The sequence below is a fragment of the Juglans microcarpa x Juglans regia genome, chromosome 3D (assembly GCF_004785595.1).
Source record: "Juglans microcarpa x Juglans regia isolate MS1-56 chromosome 3D, Jm3101_v1.0, whole genome shotgun sequence".
NCBI lineage: Eukaryota > Viridiplantae > Streptophyta > Magnoliopsida > Fagales > Juglandaceae > Juglans > Juglans microcarpa x Juglans regia.
Window position 1 is genome coordinate 25,007,607 of NC_054598.1, and position 22,408 is coordinate 25,030,014.

General features: G+C 37.0%; 1 protein-coding gene across 3 annotated transcripts; it reads right to left on the bottom strand.

The window, feature by feature from the left end:
• Positions 1–5,405: 5,405 nt before the first annotated feature.
• Positions 5,406–22,156, bottom strand: LOC121256438 (alpha-glucan water dikinase, chloroplastic). 3 transcript variants are annotated; one of them, XM_041157235.1, is made up of 34 exons: positions 21,995–22,156; positions 21,001–21,302; positions 18,945–18,989; positions 18,739–18,848; positions 18,476–18,554; positions 18,218–18,309; positions 17,963–18,116; positions 16,945–17,166; positions 16,428–16,766; positions 16,216–16,326; positions 15,982–16,080; positions 15,736–15,876; positions 15,455–15,543; positions 14,809–14,943; positions 14,367–14,529; positions 14,089–14,178; positions 13,823–14,008; positions 13,482–13,544; positions 13,314–13,376; positions 13,156–13,215; positions 12,904–13,056; positions 12,681–12,764; positions 12,151–12,327; positions 11,951–12,057; positions 11,521–11,734; positions 11,333–11,436; positions 10,995–11,133; positions 10,718–10,843; positions 9,625–9,735; positions 8,964–9,062; positions 7,675–7,848; positions 7,509–7,601; positions 7,191–7,306; positions 5,406–5,963 (listed from the first exon to the last, which is right to left on the bottom strand). In XM_041157235.1, the coding sequence occupies exons 2-34, from the start codon at positions 21,277–21,279 to the stop codon at positions 5,759–5,761; spliced, it is 4,422 nt and encodes a 1,473-aa protein (XP_041013169.1). In that variant the 5' UTR covers positions 21,280–21,302; positions 21,995–22,156; the 3' UTR covers positions 5,406–5,758. The 3 variants fall into 3 exon arrangements, with proteins under 3 accessions (XP_041013169.1, XP_041013170.1, XP_041013168.1); XM_041157236.1 differs by having other exon boundaries at positions 18,945–18,986; positions 21,963–22,128; XM_041157234.1 differs by having other exon boundaries at positions 21,963–22,128.
• Positions 22,157–22,408: the final 252 nt, after the last annotated feature.

Genomic DNA, 22,408 nt, shown 5'->3' on the forward strand with positions numbered 1-22,408 from the left:
CTCGGAGAGTGAAGAATTTGGCTGAAAAAAATTAAAGGAAAAGAAGGAAGCAGCTACAAATGAGTGCGGGAAGTTTTTACCCGAGTATGGCTCTAGCTACTTGAAGGGATTTTTCCATCAGAAGCGGATGGAAGAAATGGCGCCTAAGCTATTTGATAAAATTCCACTTAAGCGTATTTTGGAGCCCTTTGATAGAGGAAGAAGAAGCTTCAACATAGATTCTTTTGGGGTTGCGAAAGATACCGTTCCGGATGGAACTCAGGGCTATAATGGTGGTAGTGGATCTTCTGGTGTTGTCGCGTTGTCTTCCTCTTCTTCCAACAAAGAATAGGTCGTTGATGTCCCCAGTGGAGTCAGTCGTACTAACAGAATGGTTGGTTTGGTTGCTAGTGATTTAGGGAAAATGAAGGTTTATGAAGAAGGCGCTAAAGATGATGCAAGTGTTGGTGTCAAGGAACAAGGGGGTTGTGGGAGTTGATGGGCATTCTCCACAATCGCTGTTGTGGAAGGGATGTTTAGGGCTTGTGTGAAACAGAAACTTGTTTATGTGTTGAATAGGGATAAAGCGACGAGGCTGACCATTTCGTCACCACTGGAGGCGCATAAATCGCATACAATTGTGTACTCTATTTACGGGGTTGACTACGGTTTCGATAACCCAATATTCACCTCCATAGGGTCGGATTACTCTAAGGCGGACCAGGATTCTATTGGGCAAGCAGCGAGTGAGGCCCAGAAGCATTTGAATTTTTATAAGCTTGACTTAGGGCTTCACCATGTGTCTAGGAAGTGGTCGGAGCCAGTTGATAATGGTGCAAAACTGCTTGTTACTGTTCTCGGAGTAGGTGATGATGCTGATGTGGAGCCTTCGTTAGCTACATTGATGGAAATTGAAGAAGGTTTACAGCTTGTGCTTTCTCAACCCAGGCAACTTAAGGACCTTTTTAGGATTAGCCAAGTTGAGAGCCTGATGCCAATAATGGACTATGGAGTTACTGCTGTGGGGAGTGCTCATGTGGCTTGGGAGTTGTTCGGTGAAATGTCTAAAGAGACTTTTGCTAATTACTTCAGTAGATGTTATGGATTGTTTGGATTAAATGGGTGTGGGAAGTCTGCACTTCTCACTGCAATAGGGTGCCGAGAACTTGCAATACCTAACCACATGGACATTTTTCATCTCACAAGGGACATTGAAGCTTTTGATAAGTTAGCACTAGTGGCTGTCATAAGCAGTGATGAGGAGAGGTTGGAATTAGAGAAAGAAGTTGAAGTTTTGGCTGCATAGAATGATGGAGATAATACTGAAATAGTTATTGCACATACGGAAGCCAAGGTTGTTATGGCCTTGCTTCAATACATCTACAAAGATACTCTTATAAAAGATGATGATTTCTTAGCATTGACATTAGCTTGCACGCCATCTTCATATGTTACATTTGTTACTGTCTACCTTTGCAACATGGCTCTTTTACAGTCTAGCAAAAGAGCCATGTTGCAAAAACGCCCTCAAGGAGCTATTTGTAAAAAAGTGAGGTTCTTGTTTACTGCTGCATCTACTATATGTGCTCAATTTTCTATACTTAACATTGTTTCCACCATTTCTCCAAATGATACCATTGGGTTTTTTTTTTAGGAATGTACGGACCTTGTTATTAGTTGTAGCCGTATATCTGACAATTTGGAAGGGCAATCTAAAAAAGTTGTCCTTCGTTGCCATATAAAAATTGGAATTGAAGCACCAAAGAACTATGTTTCCTCTGCAAAAAGGAAGAAATCTAAGTGCTTTGGAAAAATTTTAGATAAATGGAAAAATGACAATGGAAAACAACAGTTGCATTTTAAGGAGGATTATTCCATCGCCATAGGAATAGCCAAGCATATAAGAAACTTGTTTACATCTGAGGACTCTCGGAAGGCTATATTGGGGGCTCAAATGCTTGAAACGTCATTTTTTGCTTTAAAAATCATCTCGGAAGTTAGCATTGTGCAGTGTATGCTTTGTGACTACATGGATAAGGCAATTACAGTGAAGATGCTTACTGCAATTCTGAAGTTCATGGTTGACATCACTTCGATGAGTCTTCTTTCTCACAATTATGTACAGTTCTTAAAATTCACGGCAAGGTATGTACATTGCATCATATCCACTTTAAGGTGACAACCTAATGGTGTAGTGGGTCGCTTGATAACGTGATGTGTTTGGCAGCCAAGACTTGCACAGATCTAGGAAGAGCTTGTCAATTTTTTTTATTCGAGTAACTGGGAAGCCGTAAAACAAGAGAGGGATGCCCAAGTCCCAGATCAAGATTCTTACAAAGTTAGTTGGGCTATTAGTCTACTTAAGATGGGGGAAAATCATTTGATAGAGGAACAACTTTTGAGGCCCTTTGATAGAGAAAAATGAAAAGAAATGGTGGAAAGCTTCATATGCCAGCGTATTCATAGAACTATCAATACTCTAAACCTTGGGGACAATATTTTTTAAGGGGAGGGAATTGTTATGAACCTAAGGTGAAACGAGGCGCTTCATTAAAGCTTTAGGAATTTTCGTTTAATAAACGTTGTCGTGTTTATTACTATTGTGTCCTAGTTGTGTCCTATGCAGCATTTTGGTAAAATACCCAAACGGTGTGTTTTATTATTGTTATTTCAGTATTGCGTCTGTGTAGGTGAGTTTAGCAAAATTAAAGAGTCTGGTACTGAAGAGGAACATGGGTAGTGCACTGCGTATATGAGGAAAATTGTAACAAGGGAATCCCATCTGGAATTGTACTAAATTTCTGGCTTCCATTTTGGAGGAAGGGCTGCCTCGAACTAGCCCGGCGTGACAATGCTTTTATCTATCAATTTTTCCATCAAACACCTTCTGTGCCATTCTTGTATTGTTGTTTCCATTGTGTGCTTGTCTTTCCTTTTACCAGATTACAACCAACACAGATTGGCCATCAACAAGGAAGGGTATTTGACACGTGGGCTGGGGAAGAGCCGAAGGAGGAAAGGGATCGGAGGTGGAGGGGACGGGCGATGTCAGGAGGGTGGTGCTGGTGGGTAGCGTCGGCGACGACAGTGGCTTCTTGAGGTGGAGATGAGCTAGGAAGAAGAGAGAGTCTCACGGGAGGGGGTGTCAGCTGGAGGGGAGGGATTTAATCCTAGCCCTTCATCTAAGAATCTCTAATTTTAATCCAACAGTGAATATTTAAACACTTAAAAGGATGAAAGTAAACTAAGTAAAATAGGTAGAAAATGAAATGAAACTTTATTTAAAATCAAACTTTATTTTCTTAGTCCCAAAAATAATATTTTTTATCATAAAATAAATAATGAAGCTTACTAAATATTTTTAAGAGAAATAAAACCATCTAAATAAATGGAATTTTTAACATAAAATAAAATAAGAAATATTCAATAATACTCTTAAAGAACTAAAATCATTTAAATAAAAATAATTTTCTAAAACTATATATCATTTTTGGGACTCCAAAAATATAAAGAGGCTTACTTGAAAATTTGGCTTGATTCAATAACACTAAAAGTACCCCATTTAAAATAATTTTGGACTTTCAAAATATTTCAAAAATTTTAAAATACTAAGCTTCATTTAAAAATACCCGCTATATTTTAAAAAAATAGCTTCAATATTTAAAACGCATAAACAACTCGTGACCAATCGGAAAAAAAAATGAGCAGTTGGTCACAATACGAGCACTTGCCTTTTTGGAACACGAACAAAAGTGCCTTGCTTGCCGCAGAGGATGAGCACATGGTCTTGTTTGCATTCAAAACACACCTCAACTCATCTTAACTCAATTCATCTCATCATTACAACTTTTTCAAATTCTCATACAAAATATAATAAACAATTTAACTTTTTCAAATCCTAAAATAATTTTTCCAAATTTCTACACAAAATATAATAAATAATTCAACTTTTATTCTACTATTCACAAATCATCTCAACCTATTTTAACCTATTTCTAAATCCAAACCACCCTTAGTGCTATCACTCGTGCTCTGGATGTGAGGACCTTAACTCATATCTCAACAAAATGCGTGCCCCGAGCAAAGTGCTCGCTGTTGATGCTGATCACATCCTCCGGTGTCGAGCTCCCACATAATCAGAGCACATGGTCTGAGCTCCTGCAGGACCCATTTGAGTTGCACTATCAGAGCGATTTACGAAACTCTCCTTCTACAGATTCAATATTGGAGGAACATAATACAAACATATGATGTGGGCATTAAGAAAAAATATATATGAAAGTGATGGAATTGAAGCCACCGACGCTTTAATTAATACGCAAAAATGGAAACATGAAGATCTTCCTGTCAGTCCTCTAATCTTGTGTGATTTTCAATGGAACCTGCATATATCATTCAGCTTTAACTATCAATTATGTAGATTTTAATTACTTGAGCTACTTTTGTTAATATTCCTCTTTCCACTTGCAAGGACGCCACCTTTCTGCTTTACATTGTTAATTCTCAACTAAAGAAAATATTCCATGTATGGTCAGTCATGTCACGCTAGTCCAAGTAGACAGGTTTACCTTTTTTTAGCCCAATTAATTAGGTACTGGAATCTCGTGATTCTTTTAAGTTTGAAAGATAAAGGACGAAGTTGAGGCAACATGGGGACCTCATCATCCTTTTGCTTTCGCCTATGTTACACTCTCTCAAAAGAAAATTCAAACAGGGCAAAATAACTCGTGCTACTTGCTTTTTATCAGGTTGTATCCGTACATTCATGGTGGTAACCTCGACCAGTCTCGGATCATGATATATAACTGCTCCTTTATTAACAAGCGTTATCAACTCCTCGTCATCATCCCTCGGTGCTGACTATTTTGTGAGGCTTTATCTCCCTGCTAAATATGTGGGAAACACTCAACAGCCCAATCCTGACCTGAATTTGCGGTTTGATTAGTGGAGAAGCCATTGCATTGCGGTTAAAAAGTTTTCTGAGTGTGCAAAGGATGATAACATTAATAAAGAGATTGAAGCTCTTGTAAGGAGCCTAGATAAACACTACTGGAAAGGGAGCAATACTGGAAGATAGAAGTTACTACTCCGTTGCCCAATACAATGCTTCGAATCACCTTTCTGGACGCTTAAATGAAGTGTGGATCGATGTCTCAGGTTTTACTGCAGAGGGATGCCCATGGCATACAAGGAAACATTGATTTGGCTTTTGAGTGATGATGGAATGTGTGATTTTGCATGTATAGAATAAAGTATTTTCCCTTTTGTGTGGTTTTACCTGAACTTATGACATAAAATAAGTGAGATATAAACATATTTAGTTAACCAAACAGCAATCCGGCTTGCATTAAATTTGTAATAAATGCCGCATGACTCAATATCTATATCTCTCCCGCTTGAAGCGCTCAGATATGTACAAAAACTTGTGGACATCCCTTTTCCATTATGGGATGCTATAATACGGGTTAAAATACGCAAATTTGAGAGGACGTTACCCCAACAGTCATATATTTATACATATTCCAATAAGATCGATAATGAACAATATATCACAGACACAGTTATTTATAAACTAATTACATTGTTCAGTTTCTAAGCCCCATCCTTTATTCGCGAGAAACTTCTTTGACCATTCGTTCATTTTTTTTCCTAGTTTATTTCTTCCTTCTTTTCCTCAGGTCGTGCTTTGCATGGTTTTTCTCATTTAGAAAAATCAATCAGGAAGATCTATATGGTTTTTAACAAGAAATGAAAGAGAGAGAGAAAGCGAAAAAAGGAATCACATCTGAGGTCTCGTCTGGACCACGAATACTTTTCCATCTCTAATCACGCCTTCAATGTCCTGTGGAGACCCATACAGCTCCTCAATGGCACTACCTGCACGAGCAATGCTAGAGAGGATCGAGTGCCGAAAGTTCCCGTCAATCATCAGCGGGTCAGATGAGTAGTCCAGCATAACTTTCTCTTCCTTATCCATTGGTACACTAAAGAAAAAGAAAGAATTAATCATGTGACTGATATAGAAATGATTTTTTTTTTTTTTTTTCCTCCTCAAGAAAGTAAGGAGGAAGCATTTCATAGATAAATTAAGCAGTTACAAGATACAAGATTTAATGAGATGAATGTTCAAAACCAACACATACAACACGAGAAATAAAACAGAGGGATCTGGAGGCAAAGATTTGGCTCCCACCTATTTCCCACAAAGGGGAAGCCGCTTGAAGTGGTTTTTACAGTCTGATAAACAGACTATAAAACTACAACTAGAAGTCACAGTGGATTGTTATGTGCTGTTACTGGTCTGGACTAGAAGGAGACTTCCATGACCATTTTATCTTGATCCTTGGTTAGGGAAAATGGGAACATAGGGAAGTAACAACCGGAAGAAGGGTCGATTCGCCGGCAAATGATGGACACTAGCTATGGAGGCGCATGTAGATCACACGCCACTCTTGGAAAGAAGGTGATAGTCAGATCTAAGAGATTCAAATCCGCTAACCCCGATGGTGCCAGGTGTGGCGGTGGCACACTCACGCACAGTGTGAGCCGCACGTAAGACGTATGCGCCTCTCTTTTGGTTGGTTTTCTTCTGCCGTCCGACAGATCAGCAGCTAGAGAATCTGGTGGTGGGGCGCGTGGTAGTCGTAGGAGGCGGTAGGCAGCAGATCGACGCATCTTTGTGCTATGGACAGAAAATAAAAGAAAAACAGGGAAAAACCGATGGACAGATCCGGTGCTGGCCAGACAGGGGGAGGGGGGGTGGAGCCAGAGATGGGAGGGTTATACCGATCTGCGGGAAGAGAAAAAAAATCACTTGGAAGAGATGGAGAGGTTTTTTTATGATCTCCTTAAAGCTACAGAGATTCTACTTTAACTTTACCAAACCCTAGAAAGGAAATTGATTCATGTGCGAATATCTATGAACCAGGCTACATCTTTCCTGATTATCGCATGATATAAATTTGCAATACAAAAAAGTCTTGAAGCGGATGTTGGCTGAATATGGTCCAAAATAAGACCTAATTTTGAATTCGATTGCCAATTTTGCATGCATCAGATTTACTCAAAGTCATATCTATATTTCCCTGATGTTGTTCTTTATCAAGTCTATTGTAAATATGAGACACTGCATAATGGTCAGCCAGTGACAACACGTCATCTGGCCATGGCAGTCTATTGTAGCAGTGTAGGGGGGAGTTGTAAGAGTTTACCTGTCATAAAGACCAGCACCAGCATATCCTTCTAGATCTTCACCATTGGAATCCGATCGGAAAATTATAGACCGCTTTATAAAAAGGCCAATGGGTTTGCTTGGGTAACCCAACACCTGGAAAATATCCACGTTTATGTGAACAGTGTCAAGTTTGAAGAGATGCATTTCTATACAGCAGTATAAGCTACACAATACGAAATAATTAATTTAACTGTGCAACAGAATGTGCCATCATCAAGATAACCCAGCAATTCGTTATTACATCTCATACCCACAAATGTAACACTCCTGTGAGAAATCAATGGAAGAATATTACCTGAGGAGAGTTCAGATCATTTTTCTTGCAGAGAAAACTTAGAGCACGACCAGGATATGCTCCAACTAGTGTTTCACCAAGTCCCTTTACAACCTATCCCAGGAATAAGATATAAATCAACACGTCTACTTAATCAGAACCATAGTAAAATGTACCATTGCAATACCTCAGCGTATATCTCTGATGAGTCTCCTGAAGACGGATTAGTGGTGTGAATTACAAATGCGTAATCAGCATTTATGATTTCCTGAACAAGGACAGCCATGCAGAGATAATCGTGATCTAATTTCACTTTTCTGGTGCTGAAATATGCCCTCTCATTCCACTTTGAAGCCCAGACCTGTATTGTAATCAATGCATATCACACAGCATTAGAAATCTTGCATGGAAATGGTTGAGAAAGTTGCATATTTCTTGCATTATAACAAAACCATTTGTGTATGATTGCTTAAATATATGTTTTTTTTATCCATAACTTAAATATATGTTACTCGGCTATGTAGAACTATAAACGTTGATAGAATAAACGAGAGAATAGATGAGAGTATAATTTCCTCCAAGCATTAAAAAACAAATAGAAAACCATTGAAGAGCAGGATGGATATAAGGATAAACTCCTAGAGAGGAGATATATACAAGCTCTTAGTGAAGAGGGTAAAATATCAGTGAACAAATATAATGTCCCAGAATACCTCCATGGAAATATATAAGGCATTACAGTAATGTTAATGTACTACTAACAGTAGGCCCAGCGGAACAGAATTACTCAAATCACTACAGATACAAGATATGAAATATTTTAGCAAGTCATCGTAGTTCAAGATTTATTACAAAGAAAAGTAAGACTTGATTAGAATCAATCAAATATCAATATGAAAATACCTAATATCATCTGGCCCAACTGGGCCCAGCCCAATGAAATTGGTCCAAAAGTTCAAACAAAATAGTATTGCCTAGGGCGAAAGTCCAACATCGATGAGGTAAAAGTCATGAAAGCCTACTAGATGCATTCCGAACAGAAAGTATACAATAAAATCTCACTCAGTTGGCTACCCACTAGCTGCCTGATGCCTGAACTTGTATACAGGCATCCTTGACAAATTGAAATTTTAGAATCGGGTGTGTAATATGATAATATCTAGTTAAAGGACAAACAATCATTTCCTATGGTCAAGGTTCCTCTAATCAGATGGCAACATGTGGTGTGGCAACTCCCTCAGGGGACTTTCCGCATAGAAAAGGAATATGCAACATACTCAGATGCAGACAACCACTCTCAGCTAAGTGTCAGGGGAACACTCTATTCTTATTCTCTTACTTTTCTCGCTCAACCATAGGACGAGATCGGGGAATCCACCCAAGGCCACCTTCTCCCCATGGTTGAACTGAGGATCATCAGAGCTCTCACATATCATGCTGTACATTGCACTTAGGTGCAGAAAAAACCAGCCTTACCTTCTTTATAGCGATCCATGCCTGCTCCCATTGCTGTTCACCTTCATCACCAGGCCAAGGCATTCCTGAACTTTGCATCTTAGTTTTCAGCTCTTGCACCTGAAAATAAGTCTTGCATGTAAGCTATTAATTCTCAGTAATATTACATTATTCTGCATGAAGGCCCCAGAAGAATTACTCTTTTTGGTGGGACAGATGAACTTCATCTTTACCAAGAAAAGGAAAAAGAAGTGAAAAAAGGTTAAGAGTAGAACGAGTGAAGGTTTATAGGGACTCATTTGCTGACAACTAAGAGGCTAAGATAAGATATAGGGACTCATTTACCAATACTATTATACTATTAAACTTTTTTCCAAAAAGAAAATGGATACTCGGCACAAAAAAAGGGTAGAAGGGTGTGAGGCAGTTTTGAGGAAACTAATGAACCCAGAGCATAGTAATGCGATTTATAAATATTGCCCTTGTTATCATAGCTTTTTGCGTATATTTGCCTTTAGGAAAGGAATATGCGCATCATTCCATCATAATAACCAGAAATTATGCCCCACTGGTTTTCATATAATAAATTATCAGTGTAAGGAAGGGGGGGATTGTGGAATATGTTTTCAAAAACCATGACACCTAAAGCCCTACCAGCCAAAAAGAAAAAAAAAAAACATACCAATTGGGTTGGTGCTGCCAACTGTAAAACTGTCTCACGAATCTGCCTTAGTACACTGAACTCCCCTCCTCCTAACTTTCTCTTCAGAAGCTCCAACTTCTGAGAAACTGCCTGTAGTGTGAGAGAGAAGGGGGGGGGGGAGAGAGAGAGATTCTGTCAGACTAGAGGAATACAGCAAACTCTACATAAGATATCCAGCAGCAGGAGCAATCGGAGCTCCAGATTTCATAATTGATGTGATTCCTACATTTAAAATAGAGTCAGAGTGATTAATATTCTGTTAAATTTAGAGTTTATTAAAGTCCACCTCAGGAAATTTAGGTCTCCCCATAGGTTGAGGACAATGCTAACATTCAGAGTCAAATTTCCCATCTTAAAAAACCTATTAGTGCAGAAAAAGAGCCTCTCAAGTTTTTGACAATTAAGAAAGTAGACATTAAGGCCGTGGTTTGCCATTTCTTTTTTTCAAATTTTCACCTTCTATCCAAACATCCTTTCAATCTCAAAAAAAAAAAAAAAACGAAAAAAAAATCTATTTAAACTACCCAATCATTTGCCCAATTTTTAGTGAAAAAAAAAAAAAAAAAAAAGAAGCAGCAAAAACTACCCTAAAAAAGTTATATTCAAACAAATTGTCAACTTTACCTATCCACTTCACAAGCCTCAACACAAAACATATTTCAAAAAAACTTTTTATTCAGATTTTCCCATCTACTTTCACAAAAACCCCAATAAACAATACATCTATTTAACCCCAAGTGGTGAAGGCCTTGGTCTTGGGCATCACTCCCTTCAAGGTGCAACACCTAATGAGTGCAAACAATCATTTGGGGCCACACCTCCTGGTGAAGAGCAGTGATTTAACCAATTCCGTATAGAGAAACTTCCGAGGGTGCGGTGCACGGGACCGGGGTTTACTTTGCAAGGGTGGGTCCGAGGGGCGTTGCCTTGGAGAGGTTCCCCGACATCAATAAAAATAAAAATTATAAAAATTTACATTCTCTAAATTGCTATTAATCAAACATACCCTAAATGATTGTAGTTGTAGTTTAGTATGACACAAGAAAAGCATGAGTTTGATATGGAGGAAAACCTTATTTGCCTTGTCTGAAAGAACTTTCTCAAATACTCCAAATGGTAGAGCAACTGATGTAGGAATCCCAATCCAAGATGGCACTTTTCCTTTCAAGTATGATATATTACGTGACTTAGCTCCAACCTAGGAAAATCACAATTATGTGCAAGTTACACAAACTTAATAAGAGCAGAAAGGAATTGGTATTTTCATTTCTCCTAACTACATAGATACTAAGAAAAAAGAAACAAGGCAGTCCTAGGACATAAACGGAAGGTAAATTCAGAAGGCTAACCATATCACTTGTGAACTCCTCAGATGATATGGCATATCTACCACTAAATTGCTTTCTGACCAAAGTGACACGAGGTGAAGAAGCATCTTCTTTCAAGTTAGCTGAACTCACATCTACTAGCTCACCCTCCTTCAGCTCACTAAAATGGGATAAAAAACAAAAGAAAGATTATATTTTAGTGATTTTAGTGATGCTAATTTAGATAAAAGAATATGTCATATAGAGAATCATAAATAAAAATAATGGGATTTTCCAAATTGACTGATGGCTGATTTGGAATTTCAACATGCACATAGCGGAAATACAAGAAACATATTTTAAATGTACACAAATATCACCTATATGTTATATCAGCAGACGTAGGTTTTAGGCGCAATAACTTCCCTTTCCTCGCTTGGAGGTCGGCCAGGATACTGGGATCAAAGCAGGTAGCGAAGCACACCTGAAAATTAAATGTCAGCCATTTTAATAAATACTTACCTATAAAACTTGCAGGGAGGAAAAATATGATACTAAAGTCAACTACCTTCCCATTTCTTGCTCGCACAGATACATGGGACAAGACATCAGGCATATCAGGAGTTAGCACAGCAACTGTACCATCTGGAATCTCTTCTTCTCCTTTCACACTTTTTGCTACTAGAATTGTAGGCTGCTCAAATGATTTATTCTGAACGGAAAGTAACTCATCCACAACAACAACATATCCAACAGCTTCAACAGGGCTGATAACTTGCCAACTGTCCCAGACCAACCAAACTTTCATTAGAAGGTTATATTACAGCATGTAATTGGTGAATAATGCAATATGGTCGTTTCAAGCTTTATTATTTTCAATTACCTAGTAAAATCACATTGCAGTTCAGTTTTAAGAATTATATACGTTCAAGTTAACAGCCAGGAAAACATGAGCTTTCAATGGGATTATTTGGCTAAATGATGGCAATAAAATTAACCTCCCAAGATTAGCAGTATTTCGAAGAACTGGATCAAGTCGATTAAGAAGTGCGGATAATGAAGCAGCAGATCCAGCACGGATGATTTCTTCAGTAAATATATTCACCTGTAAGATGCAAATATGAGGCCAAACAATGTATATGCCATGTCATGTTATTGGGACATTCAATTGGGACATTCAAGACAACTTATAACATACAGCCCATTGATCCACTCCGAGCAGTGACCCAAGGTACTCTGCTGATGGTTGCAGAACTCGCTGGTACAGCTCTGCCTTGTTTGTAAGCGATAGGCGGGTTCTGTCAAGCACTGATTTTGCATATAATGCCCAGTGATTGTCTTTACTGTTGGACATGCTTAGGGCATGATTCCATCCCTTCATAAGCAGTGGTAGAAAAATTAGATCATACTGAAAAGAAAAACATGTTGTCTAGAAAAGCATGCCATGTTGAACATGTTAAGACATTCTACTTCTGATTTTGCACCAATGGTACTATTTAGTCACTGCCAATAAAATTCCAGTCCTTCCACTATACAAAACAGGGTTGGATGTGTCCCTCAAACTTTACTAATAAAAAAAAAGTCAATTCAACTTTACTATGCTTCTCAAGAGAAATTTAACAGAACAATTTGGTTCCAAAACAAGAGTTTGAAAACTTCTGCAATGTATGCATTAATGATTTGTCAGTAATTAAAATTTAGATTATATTCTAATTCAGTTAGTACTACCTTCAAGCAGTAGATGAGATCCTCATTATCGTCTGATGAAAGTGCAAGATTTTCAAGAACCAGAGCAATGAAGTACATAATTTTCTGCATGATGCATAAATTGGCATGTCAAAAGTATTTATTATGATATATCATTATTATCATTCATTGAAGTAGATAGAACTAAGACACTAAGAGGTTATGAATACTGCACAGAACAACTGGTATCATGAACAGGATTTACTTCTGGTGGAGCATTATTCAACTCCTCATATCCTCTCTCGATAGCTGTCCTAACAGTAGAATCGAGGGCTATGTCCAAAAACAAAAGATCCTTCAGGCGATTATGACTCTTAGAGAGAAGTGGTTGAAGGTCCTGACGAGCCTCTAGCAAACCCTGTGTTGGAAAATTATATATATATACATATATTAATATAGAAAAGTAAGGTAAGAGTCTAAAGGCAAACAGAAAAAATGTAATTGCCAGCATACAAACCTCGAGTAGGGCTTCTACATTCTTATCTTCAACATGATCTAGGACAAACTTAAGCAGATCCTGTATAAAGAGATGAACAAAATATGCAATTAATTTCATAATTTGTCACACACATAGAAATCATTAATGACAGTTCAAAACGAAGTTGAAAACTTTACTGGAAATCCAGATGGCAAGCCAGAGATGGGATTTATCTGCACACCAACCATGAAGCCTTGACCCTGAAGAAATCCAAAGTTTAATCTTCTTTCTCAGTGAAAAAGTTCTATCAAATGCTAAGAAAAAAGACACAGGGTTGAGCTGGTCCATCCAGTTACTGACAATACCTGAGATTTGTAACCCATACAATTTGAAATAGCAGACTCAAGATCTGCACCTGAATGAACTGCCTGCATATAAATTATGATTGGACCCAAATTGTCAAATATGGATACATAACATACAGGCAGGCAATCAACCCAAAGGTATGCCGCATAACATCAGAAAATTAACATATCCTTTCCCATACATTTGAAACGAGTAGCAACAGCAGATGGAAGCATACATTCACGACACAACAAAATCTGAATGAATATTGAATGCATATTCGGGTGCAGTTTTAACGTCTTGAAAAAAGATCAAAATAAATGCCATAGGAGCTAGGACCAGAAAGGTTTATGAAGCCAACCTTCAGAGTTCTCAAGTAGTTTCCCAAGTCACGCAAAAGGCTATCCTTCTGGTCTCTCCTGAAAGTTGGTTCAGAATGAATGGCACGATCATAGCTTAGAAGGCGTTCTTTTGTTATTCCATTATCATTCAAAGTTTTCCAGTAAACTCCAACATCAAAGTCTCTTTCAATATAATTAATCAGTGCCTGGAGGGACATAATGGTACAAAAAAAGTCAAAGTTTGCAAACTAATGAGAAGTTCCAAACAGAAAAGCAACCACAATACCTGACAGATTACAACATCATCAGGACTAGTATTATTATGTAACTTTTGATGCCATTCCTCCATCATTGCGCCCTTGCAATCATTGTTTCTCTGCAGATCAACCAAAAATTATTCATATGTTCTAACCATTCACATGCAAGAGAAAGGAAATAAAAACTGCAAACAAAAAACCTGTTAAAACACAATCATATGATTTATTCAACATTTCCCACCAAATTATAATTTTCAGACACTTGGTGACTTGATAGAAAGATAAGCAGATAGCAAATCACATCAACCTGGATAACCAGAATCTCATCTCTGATTCGCTGTCCCACATCACCTTCACCTCCACGACCAATAGTAGACATAATCATTCGCAGAAGTTCGCGATACTGCGGATAGTTCGTATAAACATCCTGAAGCAAGTCTGTAAGCCTATCCTGTGCTTTACTGATCTCACTGCACCAATAGAACAAAAAGGAAAAATCATATATTCCAATCAATAAGTGACAACTAGTTCACAAAGAAAAGAAAATGAAATTATCAAAATTAAAATCAATAAGTGAGATTATATGTGGAAGCAGATATTAGTGAACTCGAGTTTGTGAAGATTATGGTTCAACTTGTTGAGCCAATTATAAGGATTATTGAGCTCATTTAATTTAGGAAGACTTATCCTATATCTCAAGTAGAAGACCATGGATAAAATTGAACAATTAAATGCTTGAGTAGTAGTACCGTGGCTTCACGTTGTAATTTTTATTCCATATGAGCTGCCTTGTAGCCATAAACCTCATCCACACCAACATTCCTGCAAGACCCAGTTCCCCAGCATTTTTGGCTTGATCTATCAAATCTGCTGCAATATTAAATCTGAGGAAAAGAACATATGAGTGACAATCTAAAGATAACTGAACCTAGATCTTCTCAGTGGCAAAAATATGAGTGAGCATAAAATTAGCAGTGAGATTTTATATGAAATTCCAATTTTCTTTTCCGTTAGATTAGACACTATTAGCTCTAAAAAAACTACCAAGTGTGGTGTCAAGTGATGAATAAACAGAAAAAAATTCTAAGAATTATGATGAAGCAGAGTCGGTTTTATTCAACAAAAATGTGGATCATAAAATGATAGAAGATCTGCATAATTGTTTTCCATGTGTGGCGGATGTGGGGTACGAGTGGGGGAAGGAGGCAGAGCTTAAATCAGCATGACGTAAAAGTCTCAATCTATCTAATTGAGGACCAAATCATGTTACAACGAAGATAATAATAAGAAAATGATTTTATTCGAGATCCTACATGAATAGCCTACACCCAGCAAATAAATGCAATAGCATAAGATAAAAACCAATACGATGACAATTCGTCAGAGATTACTAACCGGTGCATAAAGGATTTTTGGGCCTCACTTTCCTTCTCTGCTATTTTATGCAACAAACCCTTGGCAGTGCCGATGCCATCACCAGCATCCTTTGATGGGAAGAAAGCCTAAGTCATTTAGTCTATAAAGGTAATCTAATCTGAAGCAGAATGCAAAAGAGCAACAACCAAAAAAATAAATGGTATAAACCCATAAAAAATTAAATAACAAAATAACGCAAAACAAAAATAAATCTAAATCAGTCAATCAAAAAAGATCCTCATTATGAAACAGAGAACAACCTTTTGAACTTGCTTGGTTCCAGCACTGAATTCAATAAAAAAGTCTGAGCCATTGTTCTTTATCCAGTTTTCATTAGAAACAAGAACAAATGGCATCCCTGTAAAACTGTCATCTTCAATCTCTACTTCTACGTATTGGACCTGAAAATTATGGGACTGAACATGTTGTCACCTGATCTTTTGAAACTTGGTCGTAAGGATTCACAATTGAGGCATATAGGATTAAATCAAATATTTCTTGCATACCTCATAAGGGGGATTTGTAGAAGAACTACTTGTAAGTCGTGTTTCAATAGCCTTGTTTACAGAAACTGAACCCTGGGGCAATGCTGTTGGAGGTGGTTCCTGAAAGATGTTAATATGTTTTATCTCATAAGGCACAAAAGTTAGCCACTAGATATACAAGAAACCATTATTATCGGCTTTAATTTCCAACATCTTTGCAGAGCAAGTTCACGTTGAACAGATTTGAAATATTACCAACCACTCTCCAGCTCTTTGCTTGGATAAACCCCAGTGAAGGGTAACTGGTTCTTTGAAATCCGTGGCCAGATGAACCTTTGTTTTGTTTGCAGATTTGGTGACAAGTACCTTGATAATACATAAGGGATGAGAAAATTAGAAAAACCCCACAATGGTAGGAAAATGAAAAAATTGGAAGAGAACAACGTCAATAGCAGATCTTTTCTCACAAGAAGTTCCTTATCAGCAAGATTGTATATTTTCTTGTTCAGAACTTGACCACGATCCCGTTCTTCCTTTGTCTTAGCAAAAATTTCAACTCCTGTCAAGTCTTTTGGTTTGAACAAATCTTGCTCCTCTATAGTTTCAGCCGCATATTTAGTGATAAGCTGCATTAAATCCCTCTTCTTGCGCTGAATCCTTTCGGCACCAAAATGCTTCTTGTGATGCAGTTGCTTTGTAACCTTAGTTTGTATCTCTCCTTTGGTAATTTTCTTTCGTATCTCATCAAGAGAAGCACCTTTTTCTAGCTCAGTTTGCAACTCTTTTCTTGCTTCCTCAAATTCTTTCTGTTTGTCAGAACATTTTACCAATCAAGAACGAGAACAAGCAACAAGGGACACACATCATTTGAGACAGAAAGAAGCAGATGAACAATCTATTACATCCATTTTCTTCAGAAGAAAGCCGTTAAAATGAATGAAGAGCTACAAAGAACCAATAAGACTTAAGGGCATTTGAATTTACAAATTGTTGATCTGGGGAATAGTTAGGTTTCCCTGCCTTCTCCCACCGGATATAAGATTGTATTTGTACAAGATCATCAGGAATTCTCTTTTTTTCAGAAATGGATGGCTCCCTGTCTTCTCTAACATCATTCTTCTTTGTCAACTTCGCACGGAGGTCTTGGACAGACACACCCTTGGATATTTCTTCCAATAACTCAGTTCGAGCTGCTTCATATTCCACCTGTTAAAAAACTAGCAATTTCATCATGAACAGGTTAAAACAAAGAAGCCCAAATTTGTACATTTCAACATACCAAGGCACCAAATTTCTCACACATCCTACAAGAAGAGCTTTGTTGATCTTTCAGATGGCATTTATACTAAAAAAAATCACTTATATAACAAGGTTGCGTGGAAGACGTATTTTCATAGATATTGCATTCTATTTCTGCAATAGGTCACTGGGGCTCCTATAGATGCTACCTCACTGAAGCAATGGAAAGAAAGGAATGTTTAACAAGAAATTACAGGATTTTACATTATGTCAAATATTACAAGAGTGCTTTCCTGTTTCTCCATCCCCAGATAAAAATCCAGCTTTTCTCCCATGGTTGTTTCACTAGACGTTGGAGCAAGGCAACTAAGAACTGGGTAAAACAATTCTCAGGCCAGTAACCAACTCCTCCAATTGTGAGATTTGTACATATAAAGCCTTTTGGGGCAACTAGCTAGAATAATAAATAAAAAAATAGGCATATAAGGTGTCCTAAATTAGACTGCCCCACTTAGTAGAGAACATTTTATCAAGGTGGTTGACGAGGGCTTTAATTTAAGGCACATTCATACATTTGATGTTTCTTCTACCTGGATAGTGAAGAAAAGCTAGATTCAAGGGGTAAGAACCTATTGTTTGAACAAGTGGTCAGGCGGGAGCAGTATAGGAGAGAGAGAGAGAGAGAGAGAGAGAGAAGATTTGGTGAAAAATTTTGTGCTATGGATTATTTGAGCTATATTCAGATTTCAGCACTTTCACTTGCCTTTTCTTGCTCGGGGGTATACATCTGTTTCCCCTTTCTTTCCCACCTCATATACGCATGAATCTGTACAAGATCTTCCGGAACTGAAACATCTGGCGTCAACTTCTCTTTCTTGCATAACTTAACATGAAAGTTCTCACCATTGTTTTTATACCTGATAACAGAAATATTCATGAAGTCAAAAAGCAAATCAAATTTGAACCATCTTATTTGCGAGCCACTAAATAAATCAAAAGAGAAGTAATACAAGCTCACCATTTATTTTGGTCTTCATCAAGTATAAGAAACTCTATAGCTTGTATTTCAGGATCATCGATTTCTATTTTAAGGAATGAAGTGGAGCCAGACTAGAGGGAAAAGAAAACAATAAAGTTCTTTTGATAAGTGAGAAAAAACAATAAATAAAAAAATGGAATCTAATAGTCTATTTACATTACTCAAAAGAGTACCAATAGTCAGTCATATGGTAAACATCTATGGTTGAATTATTAGCAGCTGCTCTCTGGAACTTACTTTCATGAAAGGAGTTCTCAGTGCTTTGTTCTTGTACACTTTCGTTCCATCTGGCCGACGAGAAGGAAGTACCCACTTTCTAAAAACAGGAAAAACATTGCGAGGAAAGATGTCTCAGATTTTACATGAAAACTTTGGATCTTATTCCACACCCCAGCATGCAAAATAAATAAATAAATAATAAAAAAATAGAAAAGCTAAAAAGTGATAAAATGATACACTTGAGTTTGAGAGAAATGAATTACAAGTACAGTTGAACTTACTCTTTTCTATCACGTATAAGACCCCAGTGAAGAACTAAAGAGTCACTGCCATAGGAGACTTGAATATCTAATTGTGTAACAGACCCTTGACCAGGAGAACTTACACCAACCTGCATAGTTAAAAAAGTGAAGCTTCTGTCAGTATAATTTTCCTACAAATCACTTCAGTAAAACCTCAAATCAAGTATCTGGAGTCAGCTTCATACCTGCAATTCTATATTTCCATCAAGGTTGAATTTTCCTGCAAGCTGCTACAAAGGCAAAAGCAAAATTTGTTTAACTCAAACACATATACAACCAACAATCCCGCAAAAAATGTGTCAATTATTCCTGTATCAATTTCAAGAGCAAGATTTCGCATATTGTTTAGCTAAAGCTTGGTTCAAACTTGGAACAAGCATCGTTTGCATAATATCTAATAAGAAAGAAACAGGCCATACACAAATACATTAGATGAGTACCTTTTGAGATGCAACGGGCAGCTAGGAGAAATGATAAGCCCCATTCATAGAGAATCTTTTATAAAATGATATTTTCATGTTGCACATCATGTATCCTAAGCTAAAGTTGTTTCTTCCTCAAGGAGAGACAAGTTGCTCAAGCACCAACATTAATACATATTGTTAAGATTTTGTGATAATTAGTTATTTAACATCGTATGAGAGAAATTGAAAAAATATATAGTATGAGAGCAGTCCATCTGAGCTTGAATCATGATTTTACTCTTTAATCTCCATTTCAATTAAAATATTTCATACATTGAGAACACTTGTTAAGGGAAAGTCTGACCCATGCGTGAGAAGGAATACTAGAATATTAATAAAATGACTACACTCGCTTACTCCCATTAACTTAAACTTTTCAGAAAACTGGCAACTTAACATAGCATAATTTAATCAGTATTCCAATACTCCCTATCATGTGTGGTCAAAACCCCCCAATAAATTAGTCCAACACACAAAAACATTTAAGAAAAGAAGATTCAAGAAAGGAGTTGCCGTTTGAAGTCAAGACCACTGCTTCAATAATTTGGGACTTGACTTTAATCGTTTAGCATTTTCAATATTTCAATACATGAATCCAACATCTAAATCTTAACATCATGATAGGAAAATAGGACTAAAACAATACATGCTTCAAATGGTGTTATTTAGGCATATATATGGGGAAGCCAAGGGTTTTGCTTTTCTTTTTAATTTTTCATTATAATGTTTGGCAAGATATGGTCTATAAGGGCAGATAATCTCTTTGACTCTGTCCTCATCCCCAATCGCCAGTTGTTTTCAATTCCTAGCACATTCGTCGAACCCCACCAAACTGGAAGCTTCTTTGAACACCATATTTATTTATTTTCTTAAAGGTTATTCAAATATAGTAAATACCATATTCTTACCTAAATCCCTTAAGAAATAAGGTCTTTCAACTAATGATAAGTCATTGTGCAGCTAAAAAGTTGTAAAAGTACAAATTATATATGAACAAATGATTAAGTAATCCGACATTTGAAAGCCAGCTGTTTTATTTTTATTTTCATCTAATTAATTAGATAGAAAGCACTTCCGATGGAAATAAAATTTATACTTCGTGAAAAGCGAATAGATTACGAGACAATTGGCAGAAATTTTTAATTGAATTATTTTATATATTTTTTTAAAGCTGTTCTTAATTTCTAAATCTAAAATTTGAAATGAAGAGAGGTTGAGAAAATGTCTTAATCTTGAAAACATTCTAAACCAAGACATGATTACTAATGATGATAGTCTACATTTGTTCTCAAAATTTTAACTCTTGAAAATTTACCAATAGAAACCAGTATCTGAATCGAAATATTAATTACATAAAAGGGCTAGATTTCTTTTTTTTTTCCAAGTGTAAGTATTGTTTATTTGAGATTATTGAAGGGGGCATAAGATATGAGATTATTGATTCTAGACGTAAAGTTGTTTCTTAGAAATTATGTAAAATCAAACCCAATAAGATCCTAGATAAACATTCCAATGTATTAAACCTGTTATCTGTTGAAAAAAAATACATTATAAAACAAAACTGGACTACAAAATTTGATTAATAATACCAAAAGTTTTAATTATTCTTTTGAATAGTTTATATTTATAGGTACCTTTTAGACTAGTTGCCTCAAACCTTAATTTGTATGGAGCGAGCAAGTGGGAGAGACAAACAAATCTAGCTGGAAGCATCTCCTCCACATTCAACAATAAACAGAAAAGAATAAGAGGCCATTTTCAGCAATCGAAAGATTACCTCAGAAGCTGGATCTGTGGCTAATACAGCACGCAGATTAAATTTCAAAGGTCGATGTGTTCCCATGGCTAAATTTGGCTTCCGCACTTTCAGATTGTTCCCAAGAAATTTCGTGGATAGCGGTGACTTCCGTGTCTGCGCTGCTGCTTGGTTCCAGGACGCAGCTTGAAACAAAGTGTTGGCGGTGATGCCAGAAGAATTGAGTTTACTCTGAGGTTCTACGACTGGGGGACGAAGCAAACTCTGGTGGAGTATATTATTGCCGAAGATATTACTCATATTCGTTGATGCACACGTTACTTCTGAAGAAATTCAAGAATCAAAGCACAATAAGGGAAAGGAATTCCAAAAAAACAAACATATATACAGCTAAGCAGAAATACTGTGCCAGATTCTAAACAGGATACGAATGGATCAGACAAAACAATTACTTTGTCTACCATTACGGACATAAATTTACCCTATTATGAGCTCTAATTCTCGGTTTGGTTATTAAGAAAAACTGGGGAAAACAAAGGAAAAGAAGATTTAAACTATGATGCTCGTGTTTGACACTGTTTTGGATTTACAAATTCATTGGAGAACTTGCCATGATAATTGTTCGTATTACGCCCAGTTGAATTTCACTAATCCTATTGAAAAATCTAATTTTTCTATGTTCTTTTTTTCTTTTGATTTATTTCTGCATTTGCCTAGAAACCAAACGGAGCACGAAAACTATGCAACAAAAATCGTAACAATTCAGCATTTATAGTCGATAATCCTTCCATAGTCTACTGATAAATCCTAGAACTTCAAAAAATATATGGACGTTAAATTCTGCCAAACTGAGCTCGATTGAGAAACCGCTATCTAGAATTGATCAAACAAAATTATATTGTGTATATATATATATATATATATATTAAAAAAAAAATACACACACACACACACACACGCATTCAATAATTGAAACTACGTAATTTCGATCCAAGCTCCGGATTTGAGAGATTACGCGATTAGATGCGCGGGGCAAAGGATAATAAGAGAGACTGAGAATTTGAGTGTGCAGCTTCAATACAATAGCCACTATAAAGCTCCGAACCGACGAGTCTGCAACTGGGAAGCTCTCTGTAGCCTGTACAGTGGAAGAAGATCTTTGAAACGAGCGTTTTATCACAAATGTTGGACACGTGGCGCGCTTCTATTAGGTCACGTAACGAAAAAGTTCGGGAAATGCAACTTATCACGTGCTCGATAGTGGGGAGGGGGAGGGGGCACGATATTTAAAATTGTTTTGGACAACTGCCCTTGGTTTTGGATGGAATTTCAGTACTACCCCTACCTCTTTCGATATTTGTGGGATTTTTTGTTTTTCTCTAATTTGTCTTGTAGTACCGGCCCCTTTTCATTTTTTTTTTTTTTTTTT